The sequence below is a fragment of the Ornithorhynchus anatinus genome, chromosome 1 (genome assembly GCF_004115215.2).
Source record: "Ornithorhynchus anatinus isolate Pmale09 chromosome 1, mOrnAna1.pri.v4, whole genome shotgun sequence".
Taxonomy (NCBI): Eukaryota; Metazoa; Chordata; class Mammalia; order Monotremata; family Ornithorhynchidae; genus Ornithorhynchus; species Ornithorhynchus anatinus.
The window spans coordinates 84,804,218-84,817,870 of record NC_041728.1 but is presented as its reverse complement, the minus strand read 5'-3'; the positions used below and the strand labels follow the sequence as shown (position 1 = coordinate 84,817,870).

The following is a 13,653-nucleotide window of genomic DNA, read 5'->3' as shown; positions in this document are numbered from 1 at the left end:
GCCTTCCCTGACTAAGACCTCAATTCCTCTTCTCCCACTCCCTTCTGGATAGCTCTTGTACTTGGATTTGCCCCCTTTATTCACCCCTTCCTCAGCACCACAACACTTAACGCACATATAAGTCATTTATTTATATTAACATCTATCGCCCTCTCTGGATTGTAAACTCGCCGTGGGCAGGGAACGTGTCTACCAACTCTGTTATATTGCATTCTTTCATGTGCTTATTACAGTGCAGTGCACAGAGCAAGAGCTCAATAAATATTCATTCATTCATTCAATTGTATTTATTGAGCGCTGTGTGCAGAACACTGTACTAAGCGCTTGGAATATGATTGATTGATTGAGTCCCTCAGTGCCATTTCTATACTTCTGAGCCACCTAAGCACCCGGATACTCACAACCCCCAAAGAAGCCTGGCTCAGTGGAAAGAGCCCGGGCTTGGGAGTCAGAGGTCATGGGTTAGAATCCCAGGTCTGCCACTTGCCATCTGTGTGACTGTGGGCAAGTCACTTCACTTTTCTGTGCCTCAGTGACCTCATCTGTAAAATGGGGATGAAAACTGTGAGCCTCACGAGGGACAACCTCATTACCCTGTATCTACCCTAGTGCTTAGAACAGTGGTCTGCACATAGTAAGCGTTTAACAAATACCAACATTATTATTATTATTATTATTATTATTATTATTCCCTTCCTCCAGCAGCGATGATGGCGTTCTCAGCGTGTAAGCCCTTTATGGATACATGTCTGCCAGAGCTCTTGTATCATATTCTCCCAAGCACTTAGTATGGTGTACTGCACATAGTAGGCGCTCAACAAATATCATCAATTGATCTGCTGTGGAAGCAAGCAGCCGCAGCACGAATTGCTGCTGGTCGCTTCTCCACCGGACCAGAGTTCCACTGCCTGGGGTAAAAGCTGCCATCGGCCCCTCCTCTTCTCCTCCATGACAGGAAGGAGACGGAGAAGCGGCACGGGGCCTCCTCCACCTTCGGGACAGGTCGTGACCATGCTATGGCCGTGACCGTCGCTTTTTGAGCTGCAGAGAGCCCTCACCTCTGTTTTCCACCCACTAGGGCCTCAGTAAATGCATTGCCACTAATGGCTTTTAATTTGGGTACTCTATCATTTATAAAATATGTTACGGTCTTTGGATAAATGCTTTAACTGAAGTCATAAAACTAAAGAGGCTCTTCAGGTTTGAGCATCACTGTTGGCGAACTTTTCATTAGAGTGTGAGAATGTGACTGATAAGACTGACAAGTGCCTGACAGTGGAAAGAGCCCGGGCTTGGGAGTCAGAGGTCATGAGTTTGAATTCCGGCTCTGCCACTTGTCAGCTGTGTGACTGTGGGCAAGTCACTTAACTTCTCTGTGCCTCAGTTACCTCATCTGTAAAATGGGGATTAAGACTGTGAGCTTCACGTGGGACAACCTGATGACCCTGTATCTACCCCAGCGCTTAGAACAGTGCTCTTGCACATAGCAACCTCTTAACAAATACCAACATTATTATTATTATTATTATTATTATTATTCCCATTTTCTGCTCCCGGCACCAGGAGCGGTTTTGATTTCCGACTCTTGCGTTCGTGATCCAAGACAGTTCTGTGTCTGTCACCAATCTTTACTTGCAGTTTGCCAGGGTGATTCATCTTCTGCTGCTTTCTTTCTAGTGGCTATGCCGGGTTATTCAAGGTTTGGTTTCACTGTGTTTTTCTGAAGCATTTCTTCTGTCCAACCTGTTCATGGTTCCCATATTTCAACTCGCCAAGCAACTCTTCAGATAGCCTGGCTGATTCTCCTCACATGTCTGTCTGAATGAAGATGTGATTCAACCAACATTTGCTTCAGTGCTTATAGGCAGACTATGCTCCAAGGCCTTATTGCCGTGATGCTGTCTTTACATTTTCTAATCAGTTGGGTACACGTGGGTCATGGAGAAACAGTCTGGCCCAGTGGAAAGGGCTTGGGTCTGGGCCTCGGTGGACCTGGATCCTAATCCCGGCTCTGCCACTTGCCTGCTGCATGACCCTGGGCAAGCCAATGAATTTATCTGGATCTCAGCTACCTCATCCGTAAAATGGGGATTAAATACCTGTTCTTCATCCTTCTTTGACTGTGAAAATCATGAGGGTCCAGGTCTGATCCGATCAGCTCGTATTTATTCCAGAGTACAGTGCTTGACACATAGTAAGTACTGAACAATTATCAGAATTATTACTGTTGGAACTTCTATAGAAGTTAAATGTGGCATCTGTGGTAGATCCAGATAAATGTAAATAACTATGCATATCATTATTGATTGTTTTAATATACTAAGTAATTATAGCAAACAGACATGTGGTCAGTTTCCATAAAGCAAAAGAAGTGATATACAGTATTGCAAATTAAATCCTTTCTACAACATTAATAGTAGTGTAATGGATGACAGGACAAAATTGTGCCACAGCTTGAATCAGAAAGAAGCAACAGCATCCTATCCATGTCAGAAGAGGAGTTATTTGGAGTTGAACTGGCCTCTAAAAGACTTATAAAGTATTTCCATATCAGAGTGCTTTGGTATTCACATAGTAGACATAGTTAATAATAATAATTGTGATATTTGTTAAGCACTTACTATGTCCCAGGCACTGTAATATGTGCTGGGATACAAGCAAATCGGGTTGTTCACGGTCCCTGTCCCATATGGGGCTCACAGCCTCAGCCCTCATTTTACAGATGAAGTAACTGAGGCACAGAGGAAGTGAAGTGACTTGTCCAAGGTCACACAGCAGACAAGTGGAGGAGCTGGGATTAGAACCCACGACCTTCTGACTCCCAAGCCCATGCTCTATACTCTACATCATACTGCTTCTCATCAATCAATCGGTGGTATTTATCGACCATTTATTGTGTGCAGAACAGTGTACTAAGGGCTTGGGAGAATACAACAGAGTTGGCTGACATGTTCCCCGTCCACAAAAAGCTTACAATTTAGACAGGGAGACAGACATGAAAGAAGCAGCGTGGCTCAGTGGAAAGAGCCCGGGCCTGGGAGTCAGAGGTCATGGGTTCAAATCCCGGCTCTGCCACTTGCCAGCTGTGTGACTGTGGGCAAGTCACTTCACTTCTCTGTGCCTCAGTTACCTCATCTGTAAAATGGGGATTAAGACTGTTAGCCTCACGAGAGACAACCTGATGACCCTGTATCTACCCCAGCACTTAGAACAGTGCTCTGCACCTAGTAAGCACTTAACAAATACCAACATTATTATTATTATTATTAATAATGAATTACAGGTATGTACCTAAGTGCTGTAGTGGTGAGAATGAGGTGACTATCGAGTCCTTAAAGGGTACAGGTCCAAATGCATTGGTGATGCAGAAGGGAGAGGGAGTAGGAGAAATGAGGCCACGGTTGGGGAAGACCTCTTGGAGGAGATTCAATTCTAATAAGGCTTTGGAGGTTGGGAGGGTGGTGGTATGTTAGATATTAAGGGGGGAAGGAGTTCCAGGGTAAAGGAAGAACACGGACAAGGGATCGGCAGTGAGATGAATGTGAGTAAGGTACAGCGAGTAGTTTGGTGTTAGACAATCAACGTATGTGGGCTGGGTTGTAGTAGTGAAGTAGTAGAAAGGTAAGGTAGGAGGGAGGCGAGCTGATTGAGTGCTTTAAAGCCTATGGTAAGAAGGTTTTTTTTTTTTTGATGCGGAGATGGATGGGTAACCACTGGAGGCTCCTGAGGAGTGGGAAGGCGTGGAAGGAATATTTTTGTAGAAAAATGACCTGGGTAGCAAAGTGGAAGTAGGATTGGAATGGGGAGAGGCAGGAGGCAGGAGGCTCAGCAAGGAGAATCAAGGCAGGATATGATAAGTGCTTGGATCCATGAAGTAACAGTTTGGATGGATAGAAAAGGGTGGATTTTAGTAGTATTGTGAAGGCAGAACTGACAGGATTTGGGGACATTGAATATGTGAGTTGAATGAGAGAAACGAGTCTAAGATAATGACAAAGTTATAGGTCTGTGAGACGGGGAGGGGTGGCTAGTGGTGCTGTCTACAGTGATGGGAAAGTCAGAAGGAGGACAGGGATCAGGTGGGAAGATGAGGAGTTCTGTTTTGGACATCAATCAATCAGTCAATCGTACTTTTGAGGACTTATTGTATGCAAAGCACTGTACTAAGCACTTAAGGAGAGTACAATAGAAGAGAGGTGATAGGCCCTTCCCTCAGTGAGCTTACAGTCTAGAGAACGTGTTAAGTTCCAGTCATCAGTGGGATATCCAAGTAGAAATGTCCCGAAAGTAGGAGGAAATATGAGGCTGCAGGGAAGGAGAGAAGTGAGGGCTGGAGAGGTAGATTTGGGAATCATCCATGTAAGAGAATGAGCTCTCCAAGGGAGTTGGTTTGGATGGAGAACAGAAAGCGACCCAGAACGGCCTTGAGGGACTCCCAGAGTTAGAGAGTGGGAGGCAGAGGAGGATCCCACGAAAGAGACGGAGAATGAGCAGCCTGAAAGATAGGAGGAGAATCAGGAGTGGCTTAGTGGAAGAAGCATGGGCTTGGGAGTCAGAGGTCATGGGTGGCTCAGTGGAAAGAGCACGGACTTTGGAGTCAGGGCTCATGAGTTCGAATCCCAGCTCTGCCACTTGTCGGCTGTGTGACTGTGGGCAAGTCACTTAACTTCTCTGTGCCTCAGTTCCCTCATCTGTAAAATGGGGATTAAGACTGTGAGCCCCACGTGGGACAACCTGATTCCCCTATGTCTACCCCAGCGCTTAGAACAGTGCTCGGCACATAGTAAGCGCTTAACAAATACCGACATTATTATTATTATTAATCCCGGCTCTGCCACTAGTCACCTGTGTTACTTTGAGCAAGTTGAATTCACTTCTCGGTGCCTCATTTACCTCATCTGTAAAACGGGGATTAAGATGGTGAGCCCCTCGTGGGACAATCTGATTACTCTGTATCTATCCTAGTGTTTAGAACAGTGCTTGGTACATAGTAAGTGCTTAACAATTACTGTCATCATCATCATCAGTGTCAATGAAGCCAAGGTTGGATAATGTTTCATGGTGAGGGGGTGGGCCCAGCACTGAAAACAGGGGAGAAGTCAAGGAGGATTAGGATGGAGTAGAGGCCACTGGGATTGGCAAGAAGGAGGTCACTAGTGACCTTAGAGAGTGTAGCTCCATGGAGTGAAGGAGGAAGCCACAGTGGAGAGGGTCAAGGAGAGAATCAGAGGAGAGGAAATGGAAGCAATGGGTATAGACAGTTAGCTCAAGGAGTTTGGAGAGGAAAGGTGGGAACGAGCCAGGGTGATAACTGATAACTGCAGTGGAGTTAAGAGAGGGTTTTCTTAGGATAGAGGATACACAAACATGTTTGAAACATGTTTCCAGAGGGAAAAGCGTCTGGAAAGTGAACTTTCCAATGTTTACTTCTTTAGTTCTCTCTCTTTTTTTTTTAACAGTGATTTGCAGGTGGAGAGTCGTGACTTTCGAAAGAGTATAAAAAATGAAAACCAGCTACAATAGAAAAGTTGCACATTTCTAAAAGTGCATGTGATGTACCCTTCCTTATCTGTGGAGTATTTCTTCAAAAGCACCCAGTTTAGGGGCCAGGTATTTTAGCGCTAGTGACTGTTTCGCTTGCCATGGTAAAGGTATCCTCAGAGTGCAGAGTAGCAAGAAAATATGCCACAGAAAAATACGGCAAGGCCTCTCTCTGGCTGCTCCTTCTCAGTCTCTTTTTCAGGCTCCTCCTAACCCTCCCACCCTCTAACTGTGGGAGTCCCTCAAGGCTCACTTCTAGGTCCCCCTCTATTCTCCATCTACACCCATTCCCTTGGAGAATTCGTTATTTTACCCTGGCTTTAACTACATCTCTATGGGATTGATTCTCAAATCCTCTTCTCCAGCCCCGACCTTTCTCCTTCTTCGAAGTCACACATTTCCTCTCCCCTCCGTGCTACCTCTACCTGGATGTCCCACTGACACCTCAAAGTTAGCATGTTACAGTTAACTGTAATCCCTTACTGTAAACTGTAAACTCGGCAGGAAACGTGTCTATTGACTCTGTTATTGACTTTCTCATCACTGTAGATGGTACCACTACCCTCCCTGTCTCACGAGCTCATAACCTCGGCATTATTCTCGACTCGTTTCTCTCATTCAACCCACATATTCAACCTGTCACCAAATCCTGTGGGTTCTACCTTCACAACATTGCTAAAATCCACCCTTTCCTCTCCATCCAAACTGCTACTGCACTGATCCAAACACTTATATCCTGCTTGGATTACTGCATCAGCCACCTCGCTGACCCTCCTGCCTCCTGTCTTGTTCCCTTCCAGTCCTTACTTCCACTTTGTTACCCCATCATTTATATACCTAAACATTCAGTCCACGTCTCCCCGATCTAAGAGCCTCCAGAGGTTGCCCATCTACCCCCGCATCAAACAGAATTTCCTTACCTTATGCTTTCAATCACTCATTCAGCTCTCCCCCTCCCACCTTACCTCACTACTACAACCCAGCCCACACACTTTGATCTTCTAACACCAACCTACTCACAGTACCTCGATCTTGTTCATCTTGCTGCCAACCCCTTGCCCATGTTCTCCCTCTGGCCTGGAACTCCTTCCGCCTTATACCACCACTCTCCCCACCTTCAAAGCCTTATTAAAACTGGATCTTCTCCAAGAGGCCTTACCCAACTATGCCCTCATTTCTTCTACTCCCTCTCCCTTCTGAGTCACGACTGTTTTGGGATCTGTACCCTTTGAGCACTTGATATTCACCCCACCCTTAGCCCCACAGCACTTATGCACATAGCTATAGTTTATTTTATGCACGTCTCCCCTTTTTAGTTTCTGGTGGGCGGGATTTGTGTCTACCTCCTCTGTTGTACTGAACTCTCCCAAGTGCTTAATATAGTGCTCTGCTCACTAAGCGCTTAATATATACCACTGATTATTCATGGGAGAAGCTGATGCTGGAGGAATGAGGGTTAAGACAGGATAAGTTTCAGGTCAAAAAATATGTAAATGTAGATACTGAATTGGAACAGAGTTTAAGCCTTTTGGCATGCCATTCAAAATTTTTATGTACTTGGCTGCCTCTTTAAATCTTTGCACTTTCAGGAAATTTATTTGATGAAAAAATAAGCATTCTCCAGTTCACGACAGAAAACATATTCTTGTCATTCTTCCCTTACAATCCTGTCTATTTTTGTTTGATGTTTTTATTATGCTGGTCCAAAAACTTATCATATCTCGCTTCAACTGCTGCCTCCTCACTGACCTCCCTACCTCCTGTGTCTTCCATCTCCACTTCACTCTGCTGCCTGAATGATTTTTTTTTAAAAAACACTCAGTCCATTTCTCAAAATCTGCCAGTGGTTGCCCACCCACCTCTATATCAAACAGAAACTCCTTACCACTCCTTAAGGCACTCACTCAGCTCTGACCCTCCAACCTTATCTTGCTGATCTCGTCTCTCTTGTGCCAATCCATTGACCACATCCTTCCTCTGGCCTGGAACTCCCTCCCCACTGAATCCTACAGACCACTACTCTCCTCATCTCGAAAGCCCTACTATAACCGTAACTCCCGCATTCCCTAACTCTTCATTTCCCTATCCTATTTGCCCTCCCTTCTGTGTCACTGATGAACTTGGATCTGTACTCCTTAAGCACTTTGATATCCCATCCTCATCCCCACAGCACTATTGAGCCTATCTTAAGACTCTGCTGCTTCCCCAATCTATAATTTATTTTAATATCTCTCTTCCTCACTAGAATGTAAAATCTCTGAGGTCAGGGTTTATGTCTACCAGCTCAGTCGTGTTCGTTCCCAATCACTTAGTAGTATGCTATGCATACAGTATGATCTCAATGAATACCACTTATCGATTTTAGTGTAATTACCCACACTGCTTATTATTCTTGATCCCCTAAAATTGTTCTATACTATTCCCATATGATTTCACATTTGGAACACATGTTATGAGATAGAGAAGCAGTGGGGCTCAGTGGAAAGAGCCCGGGCTTGGGAGTCAGAGGTCATGGGTTTAAATCCCGGCTCTGCCACTTGTCAGCTGTGTGGCTGTGGGCAAGTCACTTAACTTCTCTGTACCTCAGTTACCTCATCTGCAAAATGGGGATGAAGCCTCACATGACCCTGTATCTACCCCAGCGCTTAGAAAAGTGCTCTGCACATAGTAAGCGCTTAACAAATACCAACATTAATACCAACATTATTAAGTTACTTGACAGCAGGGACCATGTTACTTACCTCTTTTGTACTCTACCAGGTGCCTAGTATAGTGCTCTGCAAATAGGAGGCACTCAGGACATAATAATTATTGATTGATTGTAACAGCGGTTGTAGAGTTGGTCTCTTGGAGACTTGGAGACCAACTCCTTGGAGAGTAGAGCAAATGCATAAAATTCACTGCAGATTATCTGTGTCAGTCAGCAGTATATATTGAGCACTTGTCCTTTGCAGAGTACTCATTCGTTCAATCGTATTTTTTGAGGGCTTACTGTGTGCAGAGCACTGTACTAAGTGCTTGGAATGTACAATTCGGCAACAGTACTTATGGAATGCTTGCGATAGTACAATAGAGACGAAAGACAAGATTCCTCTTTTATATTTCTATCCAGAAATTGATTTCTTGAGTAACTGAAAGGAGAGAAGTATATCTTTCCTAGGTATATAGTTTAAAAACTATTCTTGGAAAAAATTAATGTATTCCTCGAGATCTCTCTATAGTAGTTCTTAAAGGAAATACATAGAACCGTAAATTTTCCTTTAGGGAGAGGATCCATTTTGGAAATTATCTAAATAAATATTCTAAATATGGGACTACCCAATACATACAATATATGTACATAACATATTCCTTGAAAATGTGGATGTATTGGGAACCATTATATTATGGGACCCATTTTCTCTTAGTTGTAAGTGCAAGTTTTTAGTTTTCTGCTCCAGAACCAGCTCCGATGTGATGTCCAAGCTGTAGTTTCCTACAGATCATTCCCCAACACCCCCACCTCCATCCCTTCCTTTCCTGATCCCTGGGGCACTCCAAAATAGTCACCTCCACCTGTCTACCGGGCTCCTTCTACCCATCTCCCCAAACCTCCTCCATCTGTCTCCCCAATCCCCCTCTACCCATCTCCCTAGGCTCTCCCCATTCTACCTTCCTACCCACTACTTTTTAATTTTTTGTAGCCAGGGACTTGCACTGCTCCTGATTAAGGCTCAGGCTGCCCCACTATTTCCAGGAGAATTAGGGCAGGACAATATTAGGCAGTTATGACCCGGATGGCCTTATACCTGAGTGCTGGCCTACTTTCTCACCCCAAATAGTGCCATGAGAAACTGTTCAGTTTGACTCTGTCACATTCCTTCTTGCCAATCTACTGGCTCAGACTCCCAGTTCTGCCTTGCAACTGAGAAGATGCCTGGTGATTTTTGTCATCTCAGAGGCTCAAGGTCGTTCTTAGCTCAGGACCGCTCTTTGCTCAGGGCCATTTTCAGCTGTGTTAAAAGACAGCAATTCACCACCAAGTCAAGACTCCTCCCTTCTGTTCCCCACTGAAGGCAGCACAGAATTGGGACTGGAGAGAGAAAGATCTCACCTCTTCCATTTCCACCCATCTGTGTTGCCTCCCTTCTGAGGCCCAGCCAAAGTGGAGAAAGTGGCCTGCAAGTCACTGATCGGGAAGCGGTATGGTGGAGTTGGGGCAAGGAAAGGAAGAGGTGAAGAAGGAATGGTCTTCCCTGCAGTGACTGGATGAAAAGTCAGACAGGGTGTTCGGATCCTGAGATACGTCACTATTTACAGCACGACCTCGTACTCCAGATTTTACGGACTATAGTCATCTGGAACCAGAGTATGGCCTCATAGAATTTCTTAGCTCTGATCGTAAAGAGGGATATAATTCCTTCTTAAAAAAAATGGCCTAATGTTTTTGCTAACAGAATTCGGGCAAACTCAGAAAAAGTGAAGACGAATCTTTCTAGCTCATGGCTAGGACATTGTGGGAGCTTCTTATTAAACTCCAATCCCTGGCCTGTTATTCTGGGGGGGGGGGATGTTAATAATGTCCTCTTTCCTTCCCAAACATAGGTGCCAGACCTTAGCAAGAATTCTCAGCATATGACCATTTTGGGGTGTGTCACCAAAAGCAGCAACTCTTTCCCAGTGATTCCCATTACATCTAAGTTAGAGGTTACCGTTTCTTCAGCTAAGGAGGACAGGGCTTCTGGTGCCTGATTCCCTGAATAGAAGCATGCAACAGACTTGCTCAGAGTGAGGATGCAAGGAGGTGGAAAAAGGAGGAGAGATGATTTGTTTTCTTCCTCACAAATCCTGTTTTTGTGCTCTCCAGAGCCAGAAAGAGAGAATTTAAAAACAATTCCAAATCTGAACCGGGTGCATAAAAAGTGATTGAGAATATTTCCTATATTGTCAGCTCCAACATACTTAGTCTGCATAACACAGGAAAGATAAGCAAAGGCTGCACCTAATAATAATAATGTTGGTATTTGTTAAGTGCTTACTATGTGGCGAGCACTGTTCTAAGCGCTGGGGTAGTTACAGGGTAATCAGGCCCCACGTGGGGCTCACAGTCTTAATCCCCATTTTCCAGATGAGGTAACTGAGGCACAGAGAAGTTAAGTGACTTGCCCAAAGTGACACAGCTGACAAGTGGCAGAGCCGGGATTAGAACCCATGACCTCTGACTCCTAAACCCGGGCTCTTTCCACAGAGCCAGGCCGCTCCTCATTTTAAACCAATAATTAAAAAAAAAGAAAACATACCTAAAGAAAAGTACATACAGAAAATAGGTATGCCTCTAGTCAGTTGCCTCTCATGTCGGTGGTTACTAATTTAAAATGACAATATTTACACGAACGCTTTGACAAATCAATTCCAAATATCCCTGGCCCATCAAAAGTTTCACTCACAGTCTGCCTTTCCTCCTCCACACCTACCAACACTCCCTCATAATAGCATCACTCCTTTTTCTACTGCAGAATATCAGCCAGAGAAAATTCCAACATTATTAACCTAAAGTTTAGTTACACTCAATATTCTCTCACAAACACAAATTCAGACCAAACCAAGGAAATGGTAGGAAGAATCTACATATACACAACACCTTTTAGGCTGTTAACTGATTTAATTTAGCTCCTAAATATGAGGACACTCACTGATTTGGAGGACTAAGCCCTTTTTTCCATAAAAAAAGGGATAATAGCCAAGAAAAATCTTAGTTGTATTTCGGCATTGTCAGTTGCAAGCTTTTTCATAGCAATAAAATATCATCTCAGCTGTTGTGTGTAATTTTTAGAGAATGCTCTACTACACATCTTTTGAAGATTTAGGAAGAAAAAGGTATATCTGAGTTGTTACAAAGAGAATTCTTAAAATTAGATTTCATGAACGTTTATATTGGTATATGAAGAAAACACATGACAAGCCAATCTTAAAATATTCTTTCTTCCTCTTTAGTCCTTTCAACTACCTTTAAACAACATATTTTGCATAATAAACTTTAATTGTTTTGAATGATACATTATTTTGTATTAGGAGAAAATTTTTCGACATTTAACAGTCATGCTGACAGCAAGATAAATTATTCCGGCAAATTTACATGCTGGAAAAAGAATACAGCACCACAATAATGCAAGTGACTAGTTCCATCTCTGAAATGTGATTTTACTGTGTTTTTCACTCACCTGATGGCTCTAATGACAGTCTTAAGGGGTGGGGTGAGATCTTCCACTGATACATCACACTGACATCCTTTCTCATCATATATATCATCTGTTCCAAGAGCAGTGTCAGCTGCAAGACAAAAATTATATGTTAAGACACAAATATTTTCAATGAAGCAAAAGTTCTATTGGGTTTGTCTTGAATGGAAACAGTGAGGTCTACTATATGGAGCATGATAACAAAGAAGTGTGAGCTCTGATTTAGGTAAATTATCTTTTTTGTGTCTGATTTCTTATCGAGAATGTCATGAAGATTCCTATTGTGTGAGTTGACATCAAAGAATCTGAGTAGTTAGGCAGGATATTGGAAGTAGCTTGCAGCAAAGCAAGTTAGGGCAAAATTATAGAGATTCTTACGTTGGATGAGAAAATTAATACCTTGCACCCTGGGCAACTAATAAACTTTTTGCCCTAATCTTGAACTTTACACTGGGATCGGTAGTGGTGGTCAGTTTTCTAATATCATTTAGTGAATGGCTCTTATGTGTGCAGAGTCCTGTATTAGACCCAGGGAGTATTAGGTGAATGATAGTGGCATAAACATATGCATGAAAGACACAAGACCATAAATGAACCCCTAAATATTTAGTGTGGAAAAGCACTTGACACAAGTTTCCTGGAGGAATTTGGCTGGACTAGTAGACATTAAAAATATACAAGCTGGCAAGAATGAATCTCCTCCTTATTCACTGGCATAATTGACTCCATTAGAAAATTGCCCCACCCAGATTTTGGAGAGGGAAATAAGAGATTATTTCTTGTATCACATAGTTATAAGGAATTGTAGCTCAACAAGCCGGGAAAAGGAGGAGGTGAAAAAAAGGGGAAGAGTAAGCAACACAGCAGGGGGTGGGCCTTTAATTTATTAAGACTGTCAGGGAGGAGAGGTGTGTGTGTGGGAGGCAGGGAGGAAGAGCAGAAGGGTGTGAAAGTACAAACACTGTATGGGGAGGGGAAGGGGTGGGGGGTTTGGTGAAGCCACCTCATGAATACTGCTGTGAATTAGAGAGGAGGGACGGAAGTGTGAGAATGCAAGAATGGGCCGGGCCTAGTTGGGGGTGGGAGGTAGTTCACTGAATGTCTGTTATATTGCAGCGTTCAGAAGAGTGCAAAGAAAAATAAGAGGTGCAATTCCATGCCTTTGTATCTTCCTCTCCTTTTTCTTTTCTTCTTCCCTCTTCCTTTTTTCTTCTCTTTTGTCTCCTACTCCTTATGATTCTTATATGACCAGCATAATCGTCCCAGCCCTATCTTAAATGTAACATTAATAATAATAATAATAGTGGTATTTGTTAAGCACTTACTATTAGCCAAGCACTGTTCTAAGCACTGGGATAGATACAAGATAATCGGGTTGGACACAGTTCCTGTCCCAAATGTGGCTCACATTTTTAATCCCCATTTTACAGATGAGGGAAATGAGGCACAGAGAAGTGAAGTGACTTGCTCAAGGTCACACAGCAAACACATGGCAGAACTGAGATTAGAACCACATCCTCGGATTTACAGGCCCGGGCTTTTCCCCCTAAGCCATGATTAGCCAACGCGGGACAATTATGTGAGTAAATTCTGAATATAGCTGAAGTGGAAGAGTCTTATTCTTTCACCTGGTGCCCCCTAGGTTGCTACAACTGCTCTAGGAGTGATAAAGGAAGACAATTTTCCTTTGCTCCATTCCTTGTTCTCTGTTAGGTTCTTCTGGAGAGTCACAGAGGCTATGTGTGCCCTTTCTGTTTTCACAATGCTTCTCCTCACCTGTCTCTTTACAATGACCCAAGAGATGGTGGAAGGCCCGTGGAGCAGTGGCGGATAAACCGATGGCAGGGTTTCTGGGATGTCACACCTATATTTACCAACCCACCTTCATCCCCAC

General features: G+C 43.6%; 1 protein-coding gene across 1 annotated transcript in view; it reads right to left on the bottom strand.

Annotated features, from left to right (window-relative positions):
- Positions 1-13,653, bottom strand: part of KCNQ5 (potassium voltage-gated channel subfamily Q member 5) — a 564,859-nt gene that overhangs the window by 28,348 nt on the left and 522,858 nt on the right. The window contains exon 11 of the mRNA XM_007669803.4: positions 11,742-11,850. Coding sequence (XP_007667993.1) covers positions 11,742-11,850 — 109 coding nt within the window. The remainder of the gene's footprint in view (positions 1-11,741; positions 11,851-13,653) is intronic.